Below are 20,870 nucleotides of genomic sequence, written 5' to 3' on the forward strand. Positions count from 1 at the left end.
TTTCTAGAAGTGTTGTTTTCCATGTTTCTTCTTTTTTAAAAGCACTCTTATTTAATTTTCATCCCTACTTCTCTGCTGGAATCTTTCTTCCCATGACCCCCAATAACATCATGTTCCTGAAGTGGATGGCACTCCTCAGCTGTATCTTACTTGATCCAACAGCAGCAGTCACCACCGTGGACCAGGCACTCCTCCACCATTCACCTTCTGTGCTTGGTATCTGGAACCTACACTTTGCTAATGTCCTTGTATACTGCTTGCATTTCCCTCCTCACTCCATGCCCTCCAAACATGGGAGCAATCAGGGTTTGTCTCTGAAAGTCTTCTTGATTTAATTCACAACTTTTAGGATTTCATCCATCATCCAGGCTTTAATTAGGCTCTACACCCTAAAAATTCTGACCCAGGCACCTCCCTTGAACTCCAGACTTGTGCATTAAGTACACCAATAGAATTCACTTGGTACATATAGAATACGCATGGATGGCCTCCTTACGTGAGGAAAATTCTGGTTAGACTCTTACATTTGTTAGATAAAGCTGTCACTCTACCAGGTTCCTAGAGCTTACAAATCTGTTTTTATTCATACATCTTAAGAAAACTGCATTCCAGGTTCTTAACAGAGTCCCAAACTATCTAGTATCTAATTCCTTAGAAGAAACAAGGTGACAGAGCAGATATTTATAAGGGAATATTATTAAAGGAGCTATTATTTCTCTTTACTAAACAAGGGCACTTACTTTTTCTCTTTTGATCTAATCAAACTCCCAGAAGTTTACATAATTAAATCATAGATAGAATGTATCAAATGGATTCAATTATTTAGTCTTCTCATTGTATTTTTCAATGTGATATTTTGTGTCACCTGAGGCTAAGGCTGGGAAGGTGCTCATATTCCTGTTTTATTGCCAAGATTGTGTACATAATAAAACCTCTATCAATTAACATAGTATTCATATCAATATTTAATTTTATAACTATCTATATGTTACAAAAATGTAATGATAAGTGAAAATATACTATATCAGATTATAGTACTATGAGTATATATATACATATAATGTTGATAGGGTTCAGTAAGATCATAGAAATGTTTTATGTTCTTTTTATTTATATGCACTACTTTCTATGTTATATATGTTGTTTTGTCATAAAACATATATATCAAAGTTTTCTTTTTCAAAGAAAATAAAATACTCCCTCTATTCAGGATTCTCTCCTCTTACCTCCTTCTTTATTTTATGTTAATTTGTTTGTCTGCATTTATTTAAAGAATTTAACTTAAATAACTTAAATGCTCAAAAAGATTATCACATTGTTCATTTGCCTGCTCTCCAGAAATATATTTTCTTTTGAGAAATACCTAGCATTTTCCTTTAGGTACCAGAAAATCAGATCATCGATTTCACTCAAGCAATAGATTTCAGCAATTATACTACTGTATGTAGTTTCTAATATTGAAAGAATACTTAAGTGATTAAGTCATTTTTCTAATCCTACAGTAAGATGTGACAGTGGCTACTAGATGAGAGTTCTATCAAAAAAAGGATACCTGAGGGAATGGAAAAAACATGTTATTCTTTATTCGAAGGGGAAGACATAGTGTCATAGTCAATGAAGACATAATTCTTCAAAACCTTAATTGTCATTTTGAAAGATTTAAGTTATAAGAAAAAGATCAATTTTTTTTGTTATTCATGAATTAACTTTCTAACAAACATGGTTCACAAAGAAAAAAATTATGAATTGAGTTATAGTTACTTCATGTTATAACAGTGTAGGATAAAGTTTACCTGCAGACCTAGGCTCTAATACTGATTTTATAGCGTATTTGATATCTGATGTATTCTCCAGAAGGTCAGCTAAATGTAATATTTGTATTCTTGAGATTATTTTGAGTGTTGAGACTTTCATTTGACATTTACAATATTCTTTACTTTTCAGCATTTCCTGAGTGGGTAGAACATATCAATGACACAGAGGTGGATATAGGCAGTGATCTCTACTGGCCTTGTGTGGCCACAGGGAAGCCCATCCCAACGATCCGATGGCTGAAAAATGGATATGCGGTATGTATGTTCGGCTGTTGTGCAGTCCTTAAATCTGTGTTCAGGCAACATTTCCAGGGGTCCTGGGATAAATTCAACAGAGTAAGGGTACCTGGTCCCTGAAATTTAAAAAAAAAAAAAAAAAAGTCTCTGAAGAAGGCAAACAAAAAAGTGAGCATTAAACTATCTTCAGCTTAATCAACTTTCTGCAATCTTATGTCTACCTTCTCTCTCTCTTTCTCTCTCCTTATTTTCCCCTTTGTTCCACATTTTACCCTTCTTCCTACTCATCCATCTCTACTACCTGATATTGTCCTCTTTTTTTGGCCACTGTTTCCCTGACCCCACAGAAACAGAGGTAAGAGGGAAGGTTCTACCTTTAGCCCTGGGGACAAGTAGCAGCAGTGGGGCCTTTCTCTACCTTCCCTCTGTAATCTCCCAGCTGGGCCAGGAGGGAAACAGTGGACTCTCAACTCAGTAGGATGACTAGAACAAGAGCCACTGGGCATGGTAAGTGGGTTTTACTTTCCCATGCCGTGAAAAGCCTACTGTCTTTGACTTAGTTAACAGCGGGGGCCAAATAATGTATCAAATTAAAAGTCAAATGAGGCCAAACCTAAATAAAACGTTTATATTAAAGTTTATCAAGGAAATGTATTTTACTTTGTGTTCTTTTCAGTATCATAAAGGGGAATTGAGACTGTATGATGTGACTTTTGAAAATGCTGGCATGTACCAGTGCATAGCTGAAAACACACATGGAGCCATTTATGCAAACGCGGAGTTGAAGATCTTGGGTCAGTATCCTTCCTAGTTTCTGTTAACTTCCACAAGGAAAGCAACACCTTCAACCATGATCGTAGGGTTTCTGAAGATCATATTTGATTATTTCTTGAATTACTAAAGTTAAAAACTTTCGAAATGGGGTTTGGGACAGGATGATATTACTGTTTTATATATATTTTTTTCTTTCATTAGAGAACAGCAAACAAATTAGAGGCAACACGGAGTGCGATAGTCTCAAAAAAATTTTAAGCAAACTTGACACATGCTAGTTTTTACAAGTCTTGTTTCTCCTATGTCTGAGCTCTTAAATACTGCTTGAAAATCACGTTGCCATGATTGATGCTTCCACAGTGCGTATGACCCAGGCTCAGATGGGTCTTGAACACTTGCTAGTTTTCGTATTCTTTGGATCTCATGGCCTGAAATTGCTATTTTAAATCTTTAATTTTAATTTAGTTTTCCTCAAGCTTTCTACTCCAACCCAACTCCCACTTTGGTATTGCTTTCTTACTCCTCCATGAAAATTGAAACCCTTTGAAATAAAATACTTGAATTTCCCACCCCTCATTCCAAAGTATCTGAATCTTTACTACACTTGTCCTTTCATATTCTCCATCCAGAGGAATAAGCATTTCCTTTCCAAAAATAGGCGTACCTCCTATGACGGCACTTTAAAGAAGTGCATTTTTACAAATTAGAAGTTTGTGCCAACCCCGCATCAAGCTAGGCTATTGAGGCTGTATATCCAACAGCATTTGCTTACTTGTGTCTCTGTGTCACAAGATTTCAAACGTTTTCATTACCATATTTAGTATGTTTGATATTACTATTATAATTGTTTTCAGTCACCATGAACCACACTTGTATAAGATAGTGAACTTAATCAATAAATGTGTGTGTTCTGATTGCCTCACCGACCGGCCTTTCCCCCATCTCTCTCCCTCACCTTGGTCCTCCCTGTTCTCTGAGGCACAACAGTATTGACTTTGGGCCAATGCCCTCTAATGTTCAAGTGAAAGAGACATCTCTCACTCTCACGCAAAAGCTAGAAATGATTAAGCTAGTGAGGAAGGAATATCAAAAGCTTAGAGAGGCTGAAAGCTAGGCCCCTGGTACTAAGCAGTTAGCCAAGTTGTGAATGCAGAAGTACAGTTCTTGGGATTAAAGTGTTATTCCAGGGAACACATGAATGATAAGAAAGCAGAACAGTCTTATTGCTGATATGGAGAAAGTTTAGTGGTCTGAGGAGATCAATCCAGCCACAGCATTCCCTTAAACCAGAGCTTAATCCAAAGCAAGGCTCTAACTCTAACTCCGTGAAGGCTGAGAGGGGTAAGAAAGCTGTAGAAGAAAAGGCTAACACTCTTGTTGGGGGCTAATGCAGCTGGTGACTTTAAGTTGAAGCCAGTGCTCATTCGCCATTCTGAAAATCCTAGGGCCATTAAGAATTATGCTACATTTAATCTGCCTGTGCTCTGAATGTTTTGTTGCCATCCAGCAAAGCCTGGAGGACAGCACACCTGTTGACAACAGTTTACTGAGTATTTTAAGCCCTCTGAATGTGGACCGTGCTTAAGATTCTCTTTCCTGGGGCGCCTGGGTGACTCAGTGGGTTAAGCCTCTGCCTTCCGCTCAGGTCATGATCTCAGGGTCCGGGGATCAAACCCCACATTGGGCTTTTTCCTCAGCGGGGAGCCTGCTTCTCCTCTCTCTCTGCTTGCCTCTCTGCCTACTTGTGAGCTCTCTCTCTGTCAAATAAATAAATAAAATCTTAAAAAGACAATTATTCTTCCTACTCATTCTGTATCTTTCTGCTAGTGCTGGCTCTCTCTCTCTTTCTCTCTCTCTCTAAAAGAAAATAAATAAAAATCAAAAGATAACTGAGGCCTTCTTAATTTTAATTTTATGAAAGTCAGTCACATCCTCACGCTCCACTTCTAATTCTAGTTTTCTTGCTATTTCCACCAAGTCTATCGTTACTTCCTCCACAGAAGACTTGAACCCCTCAAAGTCATCTATGAGGGTTGGAATCAACTTTGAAATTCCTCCCTGTGTTCATATTTTCACATCTTCCCATGAATCATGAATGTTCTTAGTGGTATTTAGAAGAGTGAATCATTTTCAGAAGTTTTTCAATTTACTTTGCTTGGATGCATTACAAAATTCAACATCTGTGACACCTAGAGCCTTATGAAATGTAGTTCTTAAATAATAAAACTTGAAAGTCAAAATTGCTCCTTGATCCATGGGTTTCAGAATGAATGTTGTGTTAGCAGCCATGAAAAGAACATTAATCTCATGCACGGCTCCGTCAGAGTTCTTGGGTGACCAGGAGCCGTGTCAAGGAGCAGGAATATTTTGAAAGAAAGCATTTTTTTTCCTGAGCAGTTTTTCTCAACAGAGGGCTTAAAATACTCAGTAAACTATGTTGTCAACAGATGTGCTGTTGTCCAGGCTTTGCTGGATGGCAACAAAACATTCAGAGCATGGGAAGATTAAATGTAGCATAATTCTTGGTGAAGATTTTGTGAAGATTATTGAAATGACAACAAAGGAATTAAAATATTACATCAAGTTCGGTTATAAAATAGCAGTAGGGTTTGGGAGGATCGACTCCAATTTTGAAAGAAGTTCAATTGCGGGGAAAATGCTGCAGAGAAATCTTTCATGAAAGGAATAATCCATCAATGGGGAAAACTTCAAAGTTGTCTTAGTTTAAGAAATGGCCACAGACACCCCAACCTTCAGCAACCACCAGCAAAAAAGTGATGACTAGCTGAAAGCTTGTATGATGGTTAATATTTTTTCGCAATAAAGCATTTTTAAATTAAGGTAGGTACGTTGGGTTTTTTTAGACATAAAGCCACTGCACACTTAATAGGCTATATAGTAGTGTAAACATAACTTTTACAGGTACTGGTAAACAACAAAAAAACACAAAAAGCAAAAACCTCATTTTACTCATTTATTGTGATATTCGTTTATGGGGGTGGTCTGGAACCTAACCTACAATATCTTTTTTTTTTTTTTCTAAAGACTTTATTTATTTGACAGACAGAAATCAGAAGTAGGCAGAGAGGCAGGCAGAGAGAGAGGCGGGAAGCAGGCTCCCTGCCGAGCAGAGAGCCCGACATGGGGCTCAGTCCCAGGACCCTGGGATCATGGCCTGAGCCGAAGGCAGCGGCTTTAACCCACTGAGCCACCCAGGCACCAAAACCTACAATATCTTGAGGGATGCCTGTAACCCCTTTATCTCTGCCCCATCTTCATCTCTTCTCCCTTGCGCTGACTTGATACGGACAGGAATCTCTTCTCCGTGGGCATACATGCGTTCGTATTTCTCACGCTGCTGCTTCTTCATGTTTTATTCTTGAATTCTCTGCACCTTTGTCTTTGGTGACTCCATGCTTTCACACTTCCCAGATGATTTATTCTCAATCACTGTCATTTTCTCCTCTTTATCCCTTCCTCTGCTCAGTTAGAAATCTTGCTCTCTTGCAGAGTTCCTGCTCTGGTTCCATTCTCTCCTCTTCCTCCCTTTTTCACATTTTCTATATTATTATTCCTAAATTATTATTATTTTCAAATTTTTAAAAATCCTGGATAATTTCTTCTTCTCCCGTTAATTATCAATGATTCTTAATTTATATCACTGGCCCAGGTTTTTATCCTCAGCTTTAAGCTCAACATAAAGCGTCCTAATAGAAATCTTCATTGGGTAACCTCACAGATAACCCATGTTTAGTGAGCCTGAAGCTAAATGCATTCCCTTTCGTCCGCATTCACATGGCCTCCTGAAAAATTCTGTTCTCTAGAATGACAGAATACACTGCATCCTTTCTTCCTATTACATCTAATTTCTCAGTTACTCCATAAATCTCACATCCTCCTTACTTTCATTACACCTGCTTTAATTAAGGTCTTACTGTATTACGTCGCTTTCATTTTATTTAAAGTAGCTGTCATCAGCTTTAGTCCTATGAATCTAGGTAGCCAGTCTTTCTCTTTTACAACCAAAAATATTACCAAAAAGATAAAGCAGTGACTCAGTATGGCCTGTTTTATTATTGCTACACCAAAGGGGAATTCTTTAGAACATTGTTACCACTACAAACTGAGTGACGCTAAAAGAATATGAAAGGAAATGAGATAATTGCAAGAAAATATTTAAAAAATTACCTTTTAAAAAAAGTTGAGGCTGGGGCCCCTGGGTGGATCATTGGGTTAGGCGTCAGACTCTTCATTTCTGCCCAGATCATGATCTCAGGGTCCTGAGATCATACCCCATGTCAGGCTCTGCACTGAATATGGAGTCTGCTTGAGATTCTCTTTCCTACTCCCTCTGCCCCTCCCTGCTAGTGCTGGCTCTCTCTCTCTAAAAGTAAATAAATAAAAATAAAAAGAGAGCTGAGGCCTTCTTAATTTTGATTTTCCCTGCCTCTTACTATAATGTTGAGGATCATATTCCATTTCTTCCCCACAAAGTAAAAATTCCTTGCTAATATATTTAACCTAGTTTATTTGGGTATCAAGCAAACATTCAGGTTTAGGCTTCATGCTGTATTACTTTGGTATGAGGTGCAACAAAATCATTTTGACTCATACAGGATATGAGGTGACTTTAAATGCTTTCCCCAATATTAACATTCTGTTTTTTATAAAAATTTGTTTATTATCATACATTACAAAATTACATGAAAATTAAATTGCTTAGGCTGAAAGATCACTCCATATTCAAGCACAAAATCTTGTAGTCAGTTAATGACTATTACTGTAGTGATTAAACAAACAGCATTTTCAGCCTGAGAGCAATGTTTCTGGGCATCTTTATATTTGTTTCCATCTATTTTTGTTTACTACCATTAGAGAGAGTGTTGATTGCTCTCTCTTTTCTTTCGTTATCTAGATAATTCATTTATTCATCCACCAAGTATTTTGGGGGAACTTTCTACACAAGATACTATTATTTGAATAGGCACAGTAAAGGATGAAAGAAATAAAAAAATTCATGTCCTCTTCTTGTTGGGAGGAAAACATTCCCTTATTTTTTACTGCTTCTAAAATATGTAAGAACATGTTCTAGATTCTGTCACTATAAATTCAAATATTAGTTAAGTATGAAGTCATTTAAACAACTGTACCAGATCAGGTATTTCATTAAAACTTAACTGGCTCAAGAAAAATTCTCATTTCTAGATGAATTTAGATTAAAAAAAAATAATCCCATTAGATTTTCTCTCATATTTGACGGGGAGTATGTCACCCAAAGTATCTATTGAGACTATACAAAACACCACACACTGTGTTAGGTGTACAACACAAGTTGGTTGGTTATGTATTTATTTGTTGTCAGCAAAACTCAGACTAAAGGAACAATGGGATAAATTAAATCCTTGCCATTAAAAAGTGTGTCCTACAGAGCAGCAGCAGCAGCAAAAGCAACACCTGGGAGCTTGTTAGAAGTGCTGAATCTCAGGTTCATCCCAGGCCTACTTAATCAACATTTTATCCAGATCATCAGATTATTTTTATGCACAAACAGAATTTGAGAATCACAGACTAGAGGATGAAGAGTCAACATCTGGATGAAGATACACTTGAGCCTAGAAACGCTTCCCCAAAGGACACAGTTACATACAGACGATTGGACGTGCAAACATAAATGGATGGGATCCCCCCGAAGCCTGCTAAAATACAAGGAGGTTATGAAATGAGGCAGGTGTAGGAGACCTTAAGAAAGAGAGAACATGTCATCAATGAAGTAATCTTTTATGAGACTCTGTATCCTATTCTCATAACTATTGCTCTGTGCTTTGATGTAAGGGGAAGCTCTAGCGGTAGCCTGTTTCCCTTAGTGATTTGCATCCATCACTGCCCTAGCTGTTTGCAGGTAGGTGTGAAGGCAGAAATCTTTTTATTTTGGTATTTCAGTGTCTGCACACAGTTCGTGCTCAAGAAATATTGCATGGTGAAGGAGGAATCATTGTTTAATGAAGAGAGCATGTTTACAAATCAGAAGAAAATTGATTCAATTGTGAATCCTACCTGATACTGCCATGGTACCTTTGGCAAATTATATAATCATAACAGATATTAGTTCTCCCATTTGTATACTGGGGACAGTTCACTGAAAGTGTGGTTGAGAGTATTGATTATGAATATGTGTCAGTATTAATAATGGTGCTCAAATTCCTCCAGTATTTCCCTTAACTTCCCTGTGCAATTGAGTCAAAACAATTAAATTAGATGTTACCCTCAAGGTATACATATATACAATATATACATAGCATTTGATTTTAACTAAAATTTATAATCCATTATTACTAAGATTCGTACATTAAAAATGAATTTTATAAGTAAAATATACATCAATAATGTTATTAAATAAAAGGAAAATATATTGATACTAGGTAGGGAATGTCTATCGGTATATCTGATACTATTTGGTGAGATTAATCTTTTCTGTTGATTATTAATCAAAAGAATAAAAGGTGCTATAGAAGAATTTTGTTTTCCTTTTTAGTAAAAGAGAAAAATAATAATTTATTTCCTTTTAGCTTTGGCTCCAACTTTTGAAATGAATCCTATGAAGAAGAAGATCTTGGCTGCTAAAGGAGGAAGGGTCATAATTGAATGCAAACCTAAAGCAGCACCTAAACCCAAATTTTCATGGAGTAAAGGGACAGAGTGGCTTGTCAACAGCAGCAGGTCAGTTCAAAAACTAGAAATCTGATTGCAATTTACTGTTCAGCAAAATTCGTTTTAAAGAGGACTAATGTAAATGTTGGTTGTCCTAACTTTTCTCCACAGAAAATATCATAATTCTAAGATAAACAGAGGTGCTTACCCTTTACTCTTATTATCTGTTATCATCAGGGTTCAATTTCTAAGCTTCTGTAATTTATAAGGAATTTAGAAAATTGAGACTCAGAAATTTTTGGTAAATTACCAAAGGCCTCAGGAAAAAAATGAACAATGTCAAGTAAAATATGATCTCTGGGGGCGCCTGGGTGGCTCAGTGGGTTAAAGCCTCTGCCTTCGGCTCAGGTCATGATCTCAGGGTCCGGGGATCCAGTCCTGGATCAGGCTCTCTGCTCAGCAGGGAGCCTGCTTCCCCCTCTCTCTCTGCCTGTTTCTCTGCCTACTTGTGATCTCTGTCTGTCAACTAACTAACTAAATAAATAATAAAATCTTAAGAAAAAAAATATGATCTCTGACTTCTCCCCTCGCAGCAAGGCCTTCTGCTGGCAGTGGCCAGCAGTCCCTGTACAGATGGATGAAAGATGACTGAACGTTGCTGTGAATGAGAGGAGAAGGCACAGGGGTCAATATCTCTATTTCTCAAGCACTTGATGTGCGACAAGGGTTTTTTTTTTTTTTTTTTTTTTAATTAATTTTTTTTTTTATTTCCAGCATAACAGTATTCATTATTTTTGCACCACACCCCGTGCTCCATGCAATCCATGCCCTCTATAATACCCACCACCTGGTACCCCAACCTCCCACCCCCCGCCCCTTCAAAACCCTCAGATTGTTTTTCAGAGTCCATAGTCTCTCATGGTTCACCTCCCCTTCCAATTTCCCCCAACTCCCTTCTCCACTCTAAGTCCCCATGTCCTCCATGCTATTTGTTATGCTCCACAAATAAGTGAGACCATATGATAATTGACTCTCTCTGCTTGACTTATTTCACTCAGCATAATCTCTTCCAGTCCCGCCCATGTTGCTACAAAAGTTGGGTATTCGTCCTTTCTGACGACAAGGGGTTTTACTGAAACTAGGGGGATCTGTTTACAGGAAAGATAAGATATGTTAATCTGAGTGTTTTGCTAAACGTAGCCTAAGAAACAATTCATGCATCTCTTAAATCACGGGGCATCTTAGATCACAGGGCCGCTGTTTGGGCCAAGAAAACCTAAAGAAAGGCAACTCCCTGAGGCGTTCCAAGGGCAGAGTGATCACACAGGCCTGGCATTCCAAAGGCCGGTGCCCTTCTCCGAAACCTTCCTTCGCCCCCACCGCCTCTGTGTTACATTTAGCAAGCCAGGAATTATGGTTGATTTCATGCTCTACATTAACCCCACCAGCCTTCTGTATCCATTTATATTTGTTTTAATTTTATAGAGTTAGCCTATTACGTATTTCAATAGGAAAAAATTTAATACAGGTGACTTTAAGAATAAATCATTCCTTCCCATCTTTTTAAATTAACAGGAATTTCTCATCTTCCTAATAAGTACACCATTAACCGCTTTAAGATAAAACATAAAACTGATGTCCCTAATGAGATAAAATATTAAACTACTTCCTAACAAGTAGACCATTGGTAGTTTTAAGATAAAACATAAAACATAAAACATGTGACTTGTCTAGTATTTATTTAAAAGCCACACCAAATGGTTTCTTTAAATTTCCTAGAAGATATGGTAATAGTACTAAAGGGCTCAAGTATGGAGAAAAGAAAGTCAGGATAGGAAATGGGCTGTGAATGTGAGGGAGAAGGAAATATTCCAGGCAGTGATAGAAGCATGTACAAAGGGCCTGGTGCAGAGAATATAGGATGGTGAAGAATGTAAGGCCTAAAATCAGTATGGTTTGTCCTTAGAGGAGAACGGAGAAGAGTTTTAAGGGATGAGACATAATAATCCCGATCATTAATAATGTTTTTTGTTAGGGGGCTTTAACCTCATCTTTGAGTAATGGAATAGGTCTAAAGGTGTAAATAAAGGAGGAAAATGTAGATTTTGCCTATTAAAGGTATATTCTAGCTCAAGCATGTAAGAGATATTCTTCACAACAATCCAAAAAAGTAGGTAAGATAGGTATTATCATCTTTATTTGGAAAAGTTAGAAAGGTTAAAGTAGCCTTCTGACAGTATATTGATAATCTCCAAACTGAACCTTGAACTTGTGGAATGAACCCGACCCAACACGGTTCTCTTATTAGGTGGATCCCAAGTATGGCTGTGTATTGGACAAAGACAGGTTGGGTTGGGGAGAGGGAGTACACAGGAACAGCATTTATTTCCCTGAACAGATTAACTTTTACAGGGAATATGCTTGACTAAGTTTTTAAGACATCAGCAACATGTTGCTAGAAGAAGCAGTGTTAAAGGGAGAATTAATTTGTTTGATTTTCTGATGAGACATTAATAATCAGACAATAAGCAATGCAAAGATATGATCAAAAGGTAGTCCCATTTCTAGGTACTTACTCCTGCAAGAAAATTATGGCACAGCATTCCCCCTTAGCACCACCACTAACTCTCTCCCCTAAATGAAAAAAAAAAATAAAACCCTTCTCTGACTCTGATGAGGACCAAGGAATGCTAGGAGCCTCTCCAGCCAAGGGTTTTCTCAGAACCATGTTTCATGGACTTGTTTTTCCTAAATATCAACATGTGTTCAAAAAAGGAAAAGAAAGGTCTAGCTCCTAAAATCTTACTATTTTAATCCTGTCAGAATATTTTTAGTCTTTGAATCAAATTGTATTACTTCTTGACAAAAGAGCCTATAAATTCAGTTTTTGTTCCCTACTTTAATCCACTAATATTCAGGTTCTAAAAACCACTTTATTTTTTTAAAGATTTTTTATTTGTTTGTTTGACAGAGAGAGATCACAAGGAGGCAGAGAGGCAGGCAGAGAGAGAGGGGGAAGCAGGCTCCCTGCTGTGCAGAGAGCCCGATATGGGGCTCGATCCCAGGACCCTGAGATCACGATCTGAGCTGAAGGCAGAGGCTTAACCCACTGAGCCACCCAGGCACCCCTATAAGCACCACTTTATAATAGATATGGTATTTCATGTAAAAATAAAGTTAAATGTTGTAAAATAGCATGCATAAAGAAAAGTTCAACAAATAAATTATTTTTAGAGAAATAAAATATTTCTGTTTAAAACTAATATCCAAGGAGTAACCTGAATAACTGTCTTTTTAAGCCTGACTGCAATCTCATTCTGATTAATGTAATTACAAAAAAATGGTTTCGCATCACAAAGTTACTACAAGCACTTGATTGCCTTATAAAATGGTTTTGCGCTGTTTCCAATCAGTAGAGAGGAAACATAAACCTTGAATTGTAATTAGCTTCTCAATCGTATGATTTTACTTTGGGCTAAATGATACACTTTCTACAACAGAATGTCTTTGTAGTTGTTCATTTGATATTGAATGGTCTATTATCAGTTCTGAAGTGATCTTTATCTGCGCCCTTTATGTGAGAGTATCTCCAAAATTCTTTTCTTCTCTGGAGTTAGTATGCTTTCACAGTTAACAAATAAGATGGAAGGATAGGCTAGTCCATAAAACCAAAGTATGTCTGATGGAATGCATATTAGGAGAGAAAATCATGGAAGCTGGACAGGATGGAGGGTGGCAAGACAGCCACTGCGCCTTGTGTGTGCACATGTGTGCACGGGTGCATACGATACTAACCAGAGTTATCTAGCAATTCTTTGCTGAAGGTGCAAAACCCGGTGAGATTGTCCAGCCTCCAAGGGAATCAAAGGACTGTGGCTCTCACTCTGAGTGAGATGGAACGTTCCTGGAGGGAGTTGAGCTGGAGAGTGCTGTCACTGAGCAGAAGAGTGACATGGTGTAACTTATGTCACTTAGGTCTTCATATTTGGCTGCTATGTAGAAAAGAGACTATAGACAGGCAAGGGTAAAGCAGGAGGCTAGTTAAAAACTACTGCAGTAGGGCGCCTGGGTGGCTCAGTGGGTTAAGCCTCTTCTGCCTTCGACTCAGGTCATGATCTCAGGGTCCTGGGATCCAGCGACATCGGGCTCTCTGCTCAGTGGGGAGCCTGCTTCCCCCTCTCTCTCTGCCTGCCTCTCTGCCTCCTTGTGATCTCTGTCAAATAAATAAATAATAAAATCTTAAAAAAAAAAAAAAGATTCTCTCTTAAAAAAAAAAAAAAATACTGCAGTAGACCAAGAAAAAGGTGAAGGTGGCTTTCTAAAACAATTTGTCAATGCTGGGAAAAAAGAATTATTATAAACAAAGGCTAGGATTTTTTTTTCTTCTTTTTCTTTTTCTTTTTCTCTCTCTCTTTTCTTTTCTTTCTCTCTCTCTTTTATTTTTTTTTTTCTTTAGGATGTTTCATCTTAAAAAAATCTTATGGTCAAGTAATTGTGTAAAACTTAACAATCAAAAGATAGTGTTTGAACTCTTAAGAACACTAAAATGTTTCACTAGATTAATTTTGTGAGGAATGTATTTCTTTCACTTGAATAGAATACTCATTTGGGAAGATGGCAGCTTGGAAATAAATAACATCACAAGGAATGATGGCGGTATCTACACATGCTTTGCAGAAAATAACAGAGGGAGGGCTAATAACACTGGCACTCTTGTTATTACAGGTAAGAAACGCCTCGGTCAATATTGTTATTTTCTAGTTTAATCGTGCTTAGTTTCTAATATACTATAGGACATGATTCACCACTAAGCTTCTAAGACAGTTCATATACGGATAAGTTTCCATTTCAAAAGCCTGTGGGGCAAATCTCTTGCTTCATGAAATTGTTCCTGGAATTTGAGTCTGAATACCTCTTTTTCTCTTTGCTCAGAGAAATAAAAATACATATTGATTTTTATTCTTTTAACGTGCTAGATAATATGGTATCTAATATTTCCTTGAATTGTGCTTTCTTCCTTTTTTTTTTTAATTGTATAGATCCCACAAGAATTATATTGGCCCCAATTAATGCTGATATTACTGTAGGAGAAAATGCCACCATGCAATGTGCTGCTTCCTTTGATCCCGCTCTGGATCTCACCTTTATTTGGTCCTTCAATGGCTACGTGATCGATTTTAACAAAGAGAACATTCATTACCAGCGGAATTTTATGGTATGTGTTTTAAGTTTCATCTTATTGACATTCCAGAGACTCTATGTGACTTCAGCTCCTATTACTATAATCATTTATGATACTGAAAAAAAAGGCAAAAAAAGCTTTTCATGGATTTCCTTGTATCAATTATAGCACTCCTAAACCTTTTTAAAAATGGCAAGTTATAAGGATTCTGGTAGAGATATAAATCAGTAAATATTTGTTGAGCTTTAGGTCTATTTTTCGCTTAATTATAATATAATTTTTATGTTGATGTGTACTATCCCTCGTTGTATCTGTACTCTAGGTGCTAGTGCCTACTTATTCATTTTAAATAAGGTAAGAGCATAGGACTTATCCTTTGTTATAATGATGACTTTAAGTCATTTTTCTTATTCTTTGAGGTTCAGAAATAGACAAAATACCTATATGGGAGGGTTTGGAGAACTAGTCCATGTGATTTTTAGAATGCATAAATGGCTGTATTTTATAAGAATACAGTGTATGATACATACAACTTACAAAATATGTCTTTATTGACTATTTGACTATTATTAAAATTTCAAAAGAACGGCTCTTAGTAGTTAAGTTTTGGTAGAGTCAAAAGTTGTAAGTGCATTTTCAACTGTGTAGGGAGTCCGTGCCCCTTAAACTCTGTATTGTTCAAGGGTCAGTTGTATTTAAAAGGCAAATTGGCCACTGTTCCTACCTGCCTGTTCTCTAGAAAGGCCATTGGTTAGGAACCTGAGAGCATATGCTTATTGAAGAAAACTAATTTTAATTTTAGAAGTCAATTATTAGTATAGAAATAAAAGTTTGAATTAACTCAGTAAAATAGTAGTATAGTAGAATATTTAGGATATTTAAAGTCCTATGAAATCTGAAGATTGATTTGTACCTATAATAATCATATCCTTTCAAATTGTCTAGCTCTTTAATTTTTTTTTCTAGAATTATACTCTTGAAAAGGCAAAACAGGCTTTCAGTCAGGTTGAGTGAGACTGATTTTAACTAGATAGAAACATTTCTTGTTACATTTTTATTAGTTTAATAAAACAACTACCCATGCAGTAATGAATGTTTATCCTTCTACATGTTAACTATAAATTCAGTTCCTTTCATTTTAATCTAACAGATGTAGCTATAGCTATAAATTTACAGCAAATCTGCTGATTGTCTTTCCGTTTTTTTTTTTTTAAGATTTTATTTATTTATTTGAGATAGAGAGAGAGTGAGAGAGCGAGCATGAGCAGGGGACAGAGGGAGAGGGAGAAGTAGGTTCCCTGCTGAGCAGAGAGCCCGATGCGGGGCTCAATCCCAGGACCCTGGGATCATGATCTGAGCTGAAGGCAGATGCTTAACAACTGAGCCACCCAGGTGCCCCCATCTCTCAGTTTCTAAACCAAACTTACACTTAAAAAAAATAACAACTGGGAACTGGCAGGGAACTATTTTAACATTATACCCTGTGATATTTTTCCTTATATGTCTGAAAATATTTTGATATGCTTATTCATAAGTGTTCCCCACATTAGTAAAATGGGCACTGATATCTTTAATAATTTCTTCAAATTGTGTTTTGTTTTACAAGTAAAGCAAATACTACTTAGTTTTTACTCATTTTAAGGAAAGCTGAGCTAAACAAAGATCTTACTTAAAAAAATGGACTTTTGGGGTGCCTGGGTGGCTCAGTGGGTTAAGCCACTGCCTTCAGCTCAGGTCATGATCTCAGGGTCCTGGAATCGAGTCCCGCATCGGGCTCTCTGCTCGGCAGGGAGCCTGCTTCCTCCTCTCTCTCTCTGCCTGCTTCTCTGTCTACTTGTGATCTCTCTCTGTCAAATAAATAAATTAAAAAAATTTTTAAAAAATGGACTTTTGAATTTGCTTAGTTTCTTGGTGTTATATATTGAGTAATTTCAAAACTATCACAGCCATAGTTCATACAATAGCTACTTAACAGCTGCAGTAAAGTCTATGTAAATAGATTTAGGGGTATAAATTGTCCTAAATTAATTTGAAACTTCGTATGTGGAGCTTATGTTCTTCAAAATAATCATTACATTATATTTGTTAATGTAAATAAACATTCCCCCCAAAAAAAAAAGAAAGAAATTAAGAAAGGAAGAAAGAGAAAAAAGGAAAGGAGGGAAAGAGGGGGAAAAAAAAAGAAGGAAGAAGAGCCCCATGGTTTAAAAAGAGAGGAAAATAAAGAAATACTGGAATAATAATTAAGAAGTAAATAATAAATTGGATCTTTTTTATTATGTTACGTTAGTCACCATACAGTACATCATTAGTTTTTGATCTAATGTTCCATGACTCATTGTCGGCCTATAACACCCAGTGCTCCCTGCAATCCGTGCCTCCTTAATAGGTATCACCAGGTTCACCCAACCCCCAGCCCCTCCCTTCTGAATTGGTCATAAAAAACATAAAAGACTTTGGTGATTACTTACTGGATTTCTTTTGCTGTTGGTAGATCCAGAGGTTCATGTAGTTGCCCCTCAGCTAATCCAGTGCAGAACCTAACTGCAGGCCCATGCTCTGACCTCATGAACTCACATTTCAGCTTCGGTCCACCAAGTAATGATCAGCAGTAGAAAACATGCTCACTGGCTAGATATGTAACTTAATTGACTAAAAATATCAAATGCACATTTGTAGCACATTAGATGGACAAGTCGATTCAGTTCTCTAAATAGTTAAAAAAAAACCTAGAAAAAATTTATTTTAAAATATATTATTAAACTTAATTCTGTCTTTTGAACTTCAGACCTCTGAAGCTTTCTCTTATATCTTCCTTTTCTTTCAAAGCAAACTTCAAAGTCAGACTTCACTGCTAAATGCACCACATGAATTTCGAGTAAAAACACTGGATGTGTTTGATCCATCTTTTGGTAGATCATCCTAATGAGTAATAATTGATGTTGGGGTCATTAACAGATCACTCTCAGAAGGAGCAAATCTTCCCACCTCAAGCTTAATGAATCCAAACAATGAGAATGTCAGACACTGAGGACAGCAAATGCAAAGGAAGGAATATTACTGACTTCATTTGTCTATTATTCAGATTGTATGGACAGATGTGTCAGTACATAATTTGGGGGAACTTCTTAAATAATGTTTTGATATTTTATTTGATCCTGACAACATTTCAATTAGTGAGTATCATTTGTTCATTTAAAAATATTGTACTGAGGGGTGCCTGGGTGGCTCAGAGGGTTAAGCCTCTGCCTTTGGCTCAGGTCATGATCTCAAGGTCTTGGGATCAAGCCCCGCATCGGGCTCTCTGCTCAGCAGGGAGCCTGCTTCCTCCTCTCTCTCTGCCTGCCTCTCTGCCTACTTGTGATCTCTGTCTGTCAAATAAATAAATAAAATCTTTAAAAATATTGTACTGAGCATATAGTACAAGCAGGAACAGTGACGGGCACTAGGGTGAATAAAACACTGAATAAGATAAACACAGGCACTGATCCAGAACACAGTAGAGGTCCTGTGTGACTTTGAAATTCCCAAATGTAGGGCGCCTGGGTGGCTCAGTTGGTTAAGCGACTGCCTTCAGCTCAGGTCATAATCCCAGGGTCCTGGGATCCAGTCCCACACCGGGCTCTCTGCTCCTTGGAGAGTCTGCTTCTCCCTCTGACTTTCTCCCCTCTCATGCTCTCTCTCACTGTCTCTCTCTCAAATAAATAAATAAAATCGTTAAAAAAAATAAAAAAAATAAAATTCAAATGTAAATAATTTGATAGCTATTAAAACTTATATCATCATCATCATTGGTTTTAATAAGCTTAGTTGCTAAAAGTTAATAGAAGCTCTAATTAATGAAGAAAAAGTATATAAATCAAACTTTTAAGCTTTTCATTTCAACAAAGTAAGTTTGTGTTTTCCAGTTCAGTTTCAATGATGAATTTTATTCAATGTCAGGTGTGCTTTGATTTTAGCTTGCTACTCTCGACTTTGACCACCAGGTGGCAACCTTGCATAAGGCTTCAAATTTCACGGCATGGACTTCTTGGCACCGGAAGCTTTATGAAATTAAATAAATAGATTTTCCCATAGTTAGGTCTAAGATATGTGATTATAGGTGACTTAAAAATTTCCACTTTTTACTTTTTCAATTTTATTCATATAATTATCAGGAAAAAATTAACTATATTTTTCGAAGAGGTACATTTCTTTTAAGAATTTATAGTTAGCTACCCTAAAGTAAATTGGCATTATATTTAATGATCCTGCTTCAAGAAAAACTCTTTTGAATGAATCACTTAAAAATGTGCAGATACTAATTTTAAATCTATGTGTAAACACTTAGTACTGATTATAGAAAAAAGTAAGTTAATTATCTAATTTACCTGTTATGTCATTTATTCTTCCATTTTGTCAAATAACATTCACTTAATGTTATATTATTATGTAAACAGTTTCATGAATTGTTTCATTTGAACTTGAACTTATGCATAGGAGGATATTAAGAATATATATAAATTAATATGCATCATAAAATTTTAAAATTTGAAGCTTTGATACAATAAGCTTATAAGCAGTTTATCTGGCATTCTTTTAATCTATCAAAGTTATGGGGCAAATACTAAGAAGGATCAACTCTTCCTACCTCAAGTAAGTAGGTTTAAAGTCCAACTACAAAATAGCTTATATTTTGATTTTCCGGCTCGAGAGGTTTTTACTTTCTTAGAGTCAATACTAAAGACAGAATCATTTAAATTATCAATTTAATTTATAACTCCTTTTATTCTGAAAAGGATTTAGGACTATCCACCAAAAATTACAGTTTTGTAATATACTATTTTATGCCTCTCCCATGGTGATGCCTGATCTGTGGAAATTACTTTTTTTCAATGGCCAACTAACTTTTCACATCTCCTTTGAGTCATTTTCTTCCAACTATTTAATAACAATCTCCCTGTCAGAGCCATTATCTTAGTTAACCAGGAGTTAAACTTTCCAATTCTGATTATTGCCACTATAATATCTTTTTTCCTTTTATCTTGACACACACAAATGTTAACATTGTAATTGAGAAAGAAGTTCTTATGTGTCTGTTTTGAATTCATAAATAGCATCTGAATTGTTCAGAGGCTCTGCCACAACCAGTCCTGGGCTCTGGGCTGCATTTTGTCACTTCTTCTTTGAGACTGAGCCAGTGATTACGCCTTTCTAAACTTCAGATTTCCCTCTCTAATATTTTATTAATAATTCACTTACTTCATTCAGGTTGTTTCACTGGGTTTGCGAAACTGCTTGCTTCATAGTATTTGGGTGAGGATTCAGTAGAGAATGCTTATAAAGTGCTTGGCACAAGTTCTGGCAGATTGTAAGCAGTTATTATTAATATGCTGTATAATAGAGCAATCATTCCCAATTGAAGTTTCCAGAGGCTATTGCATACAGGTTTTTTGTTTTGTTTGGTTTGGTTTGGTTTGGTTTTTTTTCTGCTTACAGATCTCAATTTTCTTTAATTCTTGCACTGCTGCTGCATTGGGTATCTAATCTGAAACAAAAAATTTCCAGTCTTCTCTTGCCAGGAGCAATGGGAGAGGTAATGATAGTCAACATTTATTAAGTGCTTTCTGTTTGGCCAACATTGGACTATGTGTTTTTCTTGTGTTTCTCAGTTGATCTTCACACCAGTCCTCTAAAGAACACATGTTATAGTGATTTTTCTCAATTTTCAAAGTGAAGAAAATAAAGGTTAGAAAGGTTAAGTAATTTGCCAAAAGTAGTAGTACCACTTGTTGGTGACAGGGAAGATTTGAAACCAAGGTGGCTGACTGTAGACCCTGAGGCCTTCACCACTCGAGTTTCTAGTCCACTGGTTAGCACTCCTGTCTGTGTCTGCTTAAATAATCCCCCTCCCATTGTTTAAAGCACTCTAAGACCCTACTGTTCAACTCCTAATTTATTCTATAATTTTGTTTAACGTACTTTTTACGTTCACTCAAGGTTGTCCAAATTACTTCATTCTCCTTACACTATTAGCAAGTTTTGCAATACATTATAAATCAAGTCTGCATAGTTTCAGGTGGTCTTTAGTTGTAGGAAATTCTTTATGATCTCTTTTAGGTGGGTAGGCGTATGTGTGTATTTGCAGGTACATGGAAATGCTTTGTTCTGCCTATACAGAAAACACCATTCAAAACAAAGGAAGACAGATCTCTTACCCTAAGGCTTTCTTTTTA

The 20,870-nt window shown here is 36.6% G+C and overlaps 1 protein-coding gene across 5 annotated transcripts in view; it reads left to right on the plus strand.

Annotated features, from left to right (window-relative positions):
* The window catches only part of CNTN1 (contactin 1), a 353,101-nt gene that overhangs the window by 215,650 nt on the left and 116,581 nt on the right, over positions 1-20,870 (plus strand). For all 5 annotated transcript variants that reach the window (XM_032347818.1, XM_032347814.1, XM_032347813.1 and 2 more), the window contains 5 exons: positions 1,945-2,069; positions 2,728-2,845; positions 9,392-9,542; positions 14,071-14,198; positions 14,513-14,688. In XM_032347818.1, the coding sequence (XP_032203709.1) occupies positions 1,945-2,069; positions 2,728-2,845; positions 9,392-9,542; positions 14,071-14,198; positions 14,513-14,688 (698 nt within the window). The remainder of the gene's footprint in view (positions 1-1,944; positions 2,070-2,727; positions 2,846-9,391; positions 9,543-14,070; positions 14,199-14,512; positions 14,689-20,870) is intronic.

This window comes from Mustela erminea, chromosome 6 (genome assembly GCF_009829155.1).
Source record: "Mustela erminea isolate mMusErm1 chromosome 6, mMusErm1.Pri, whole genome shotgun sequence".
NCBI lineage: Eukaryota > Metazoa > Chordata > Mammalia > Carnivora > Mustelidae > Mustela > Mustela erminea.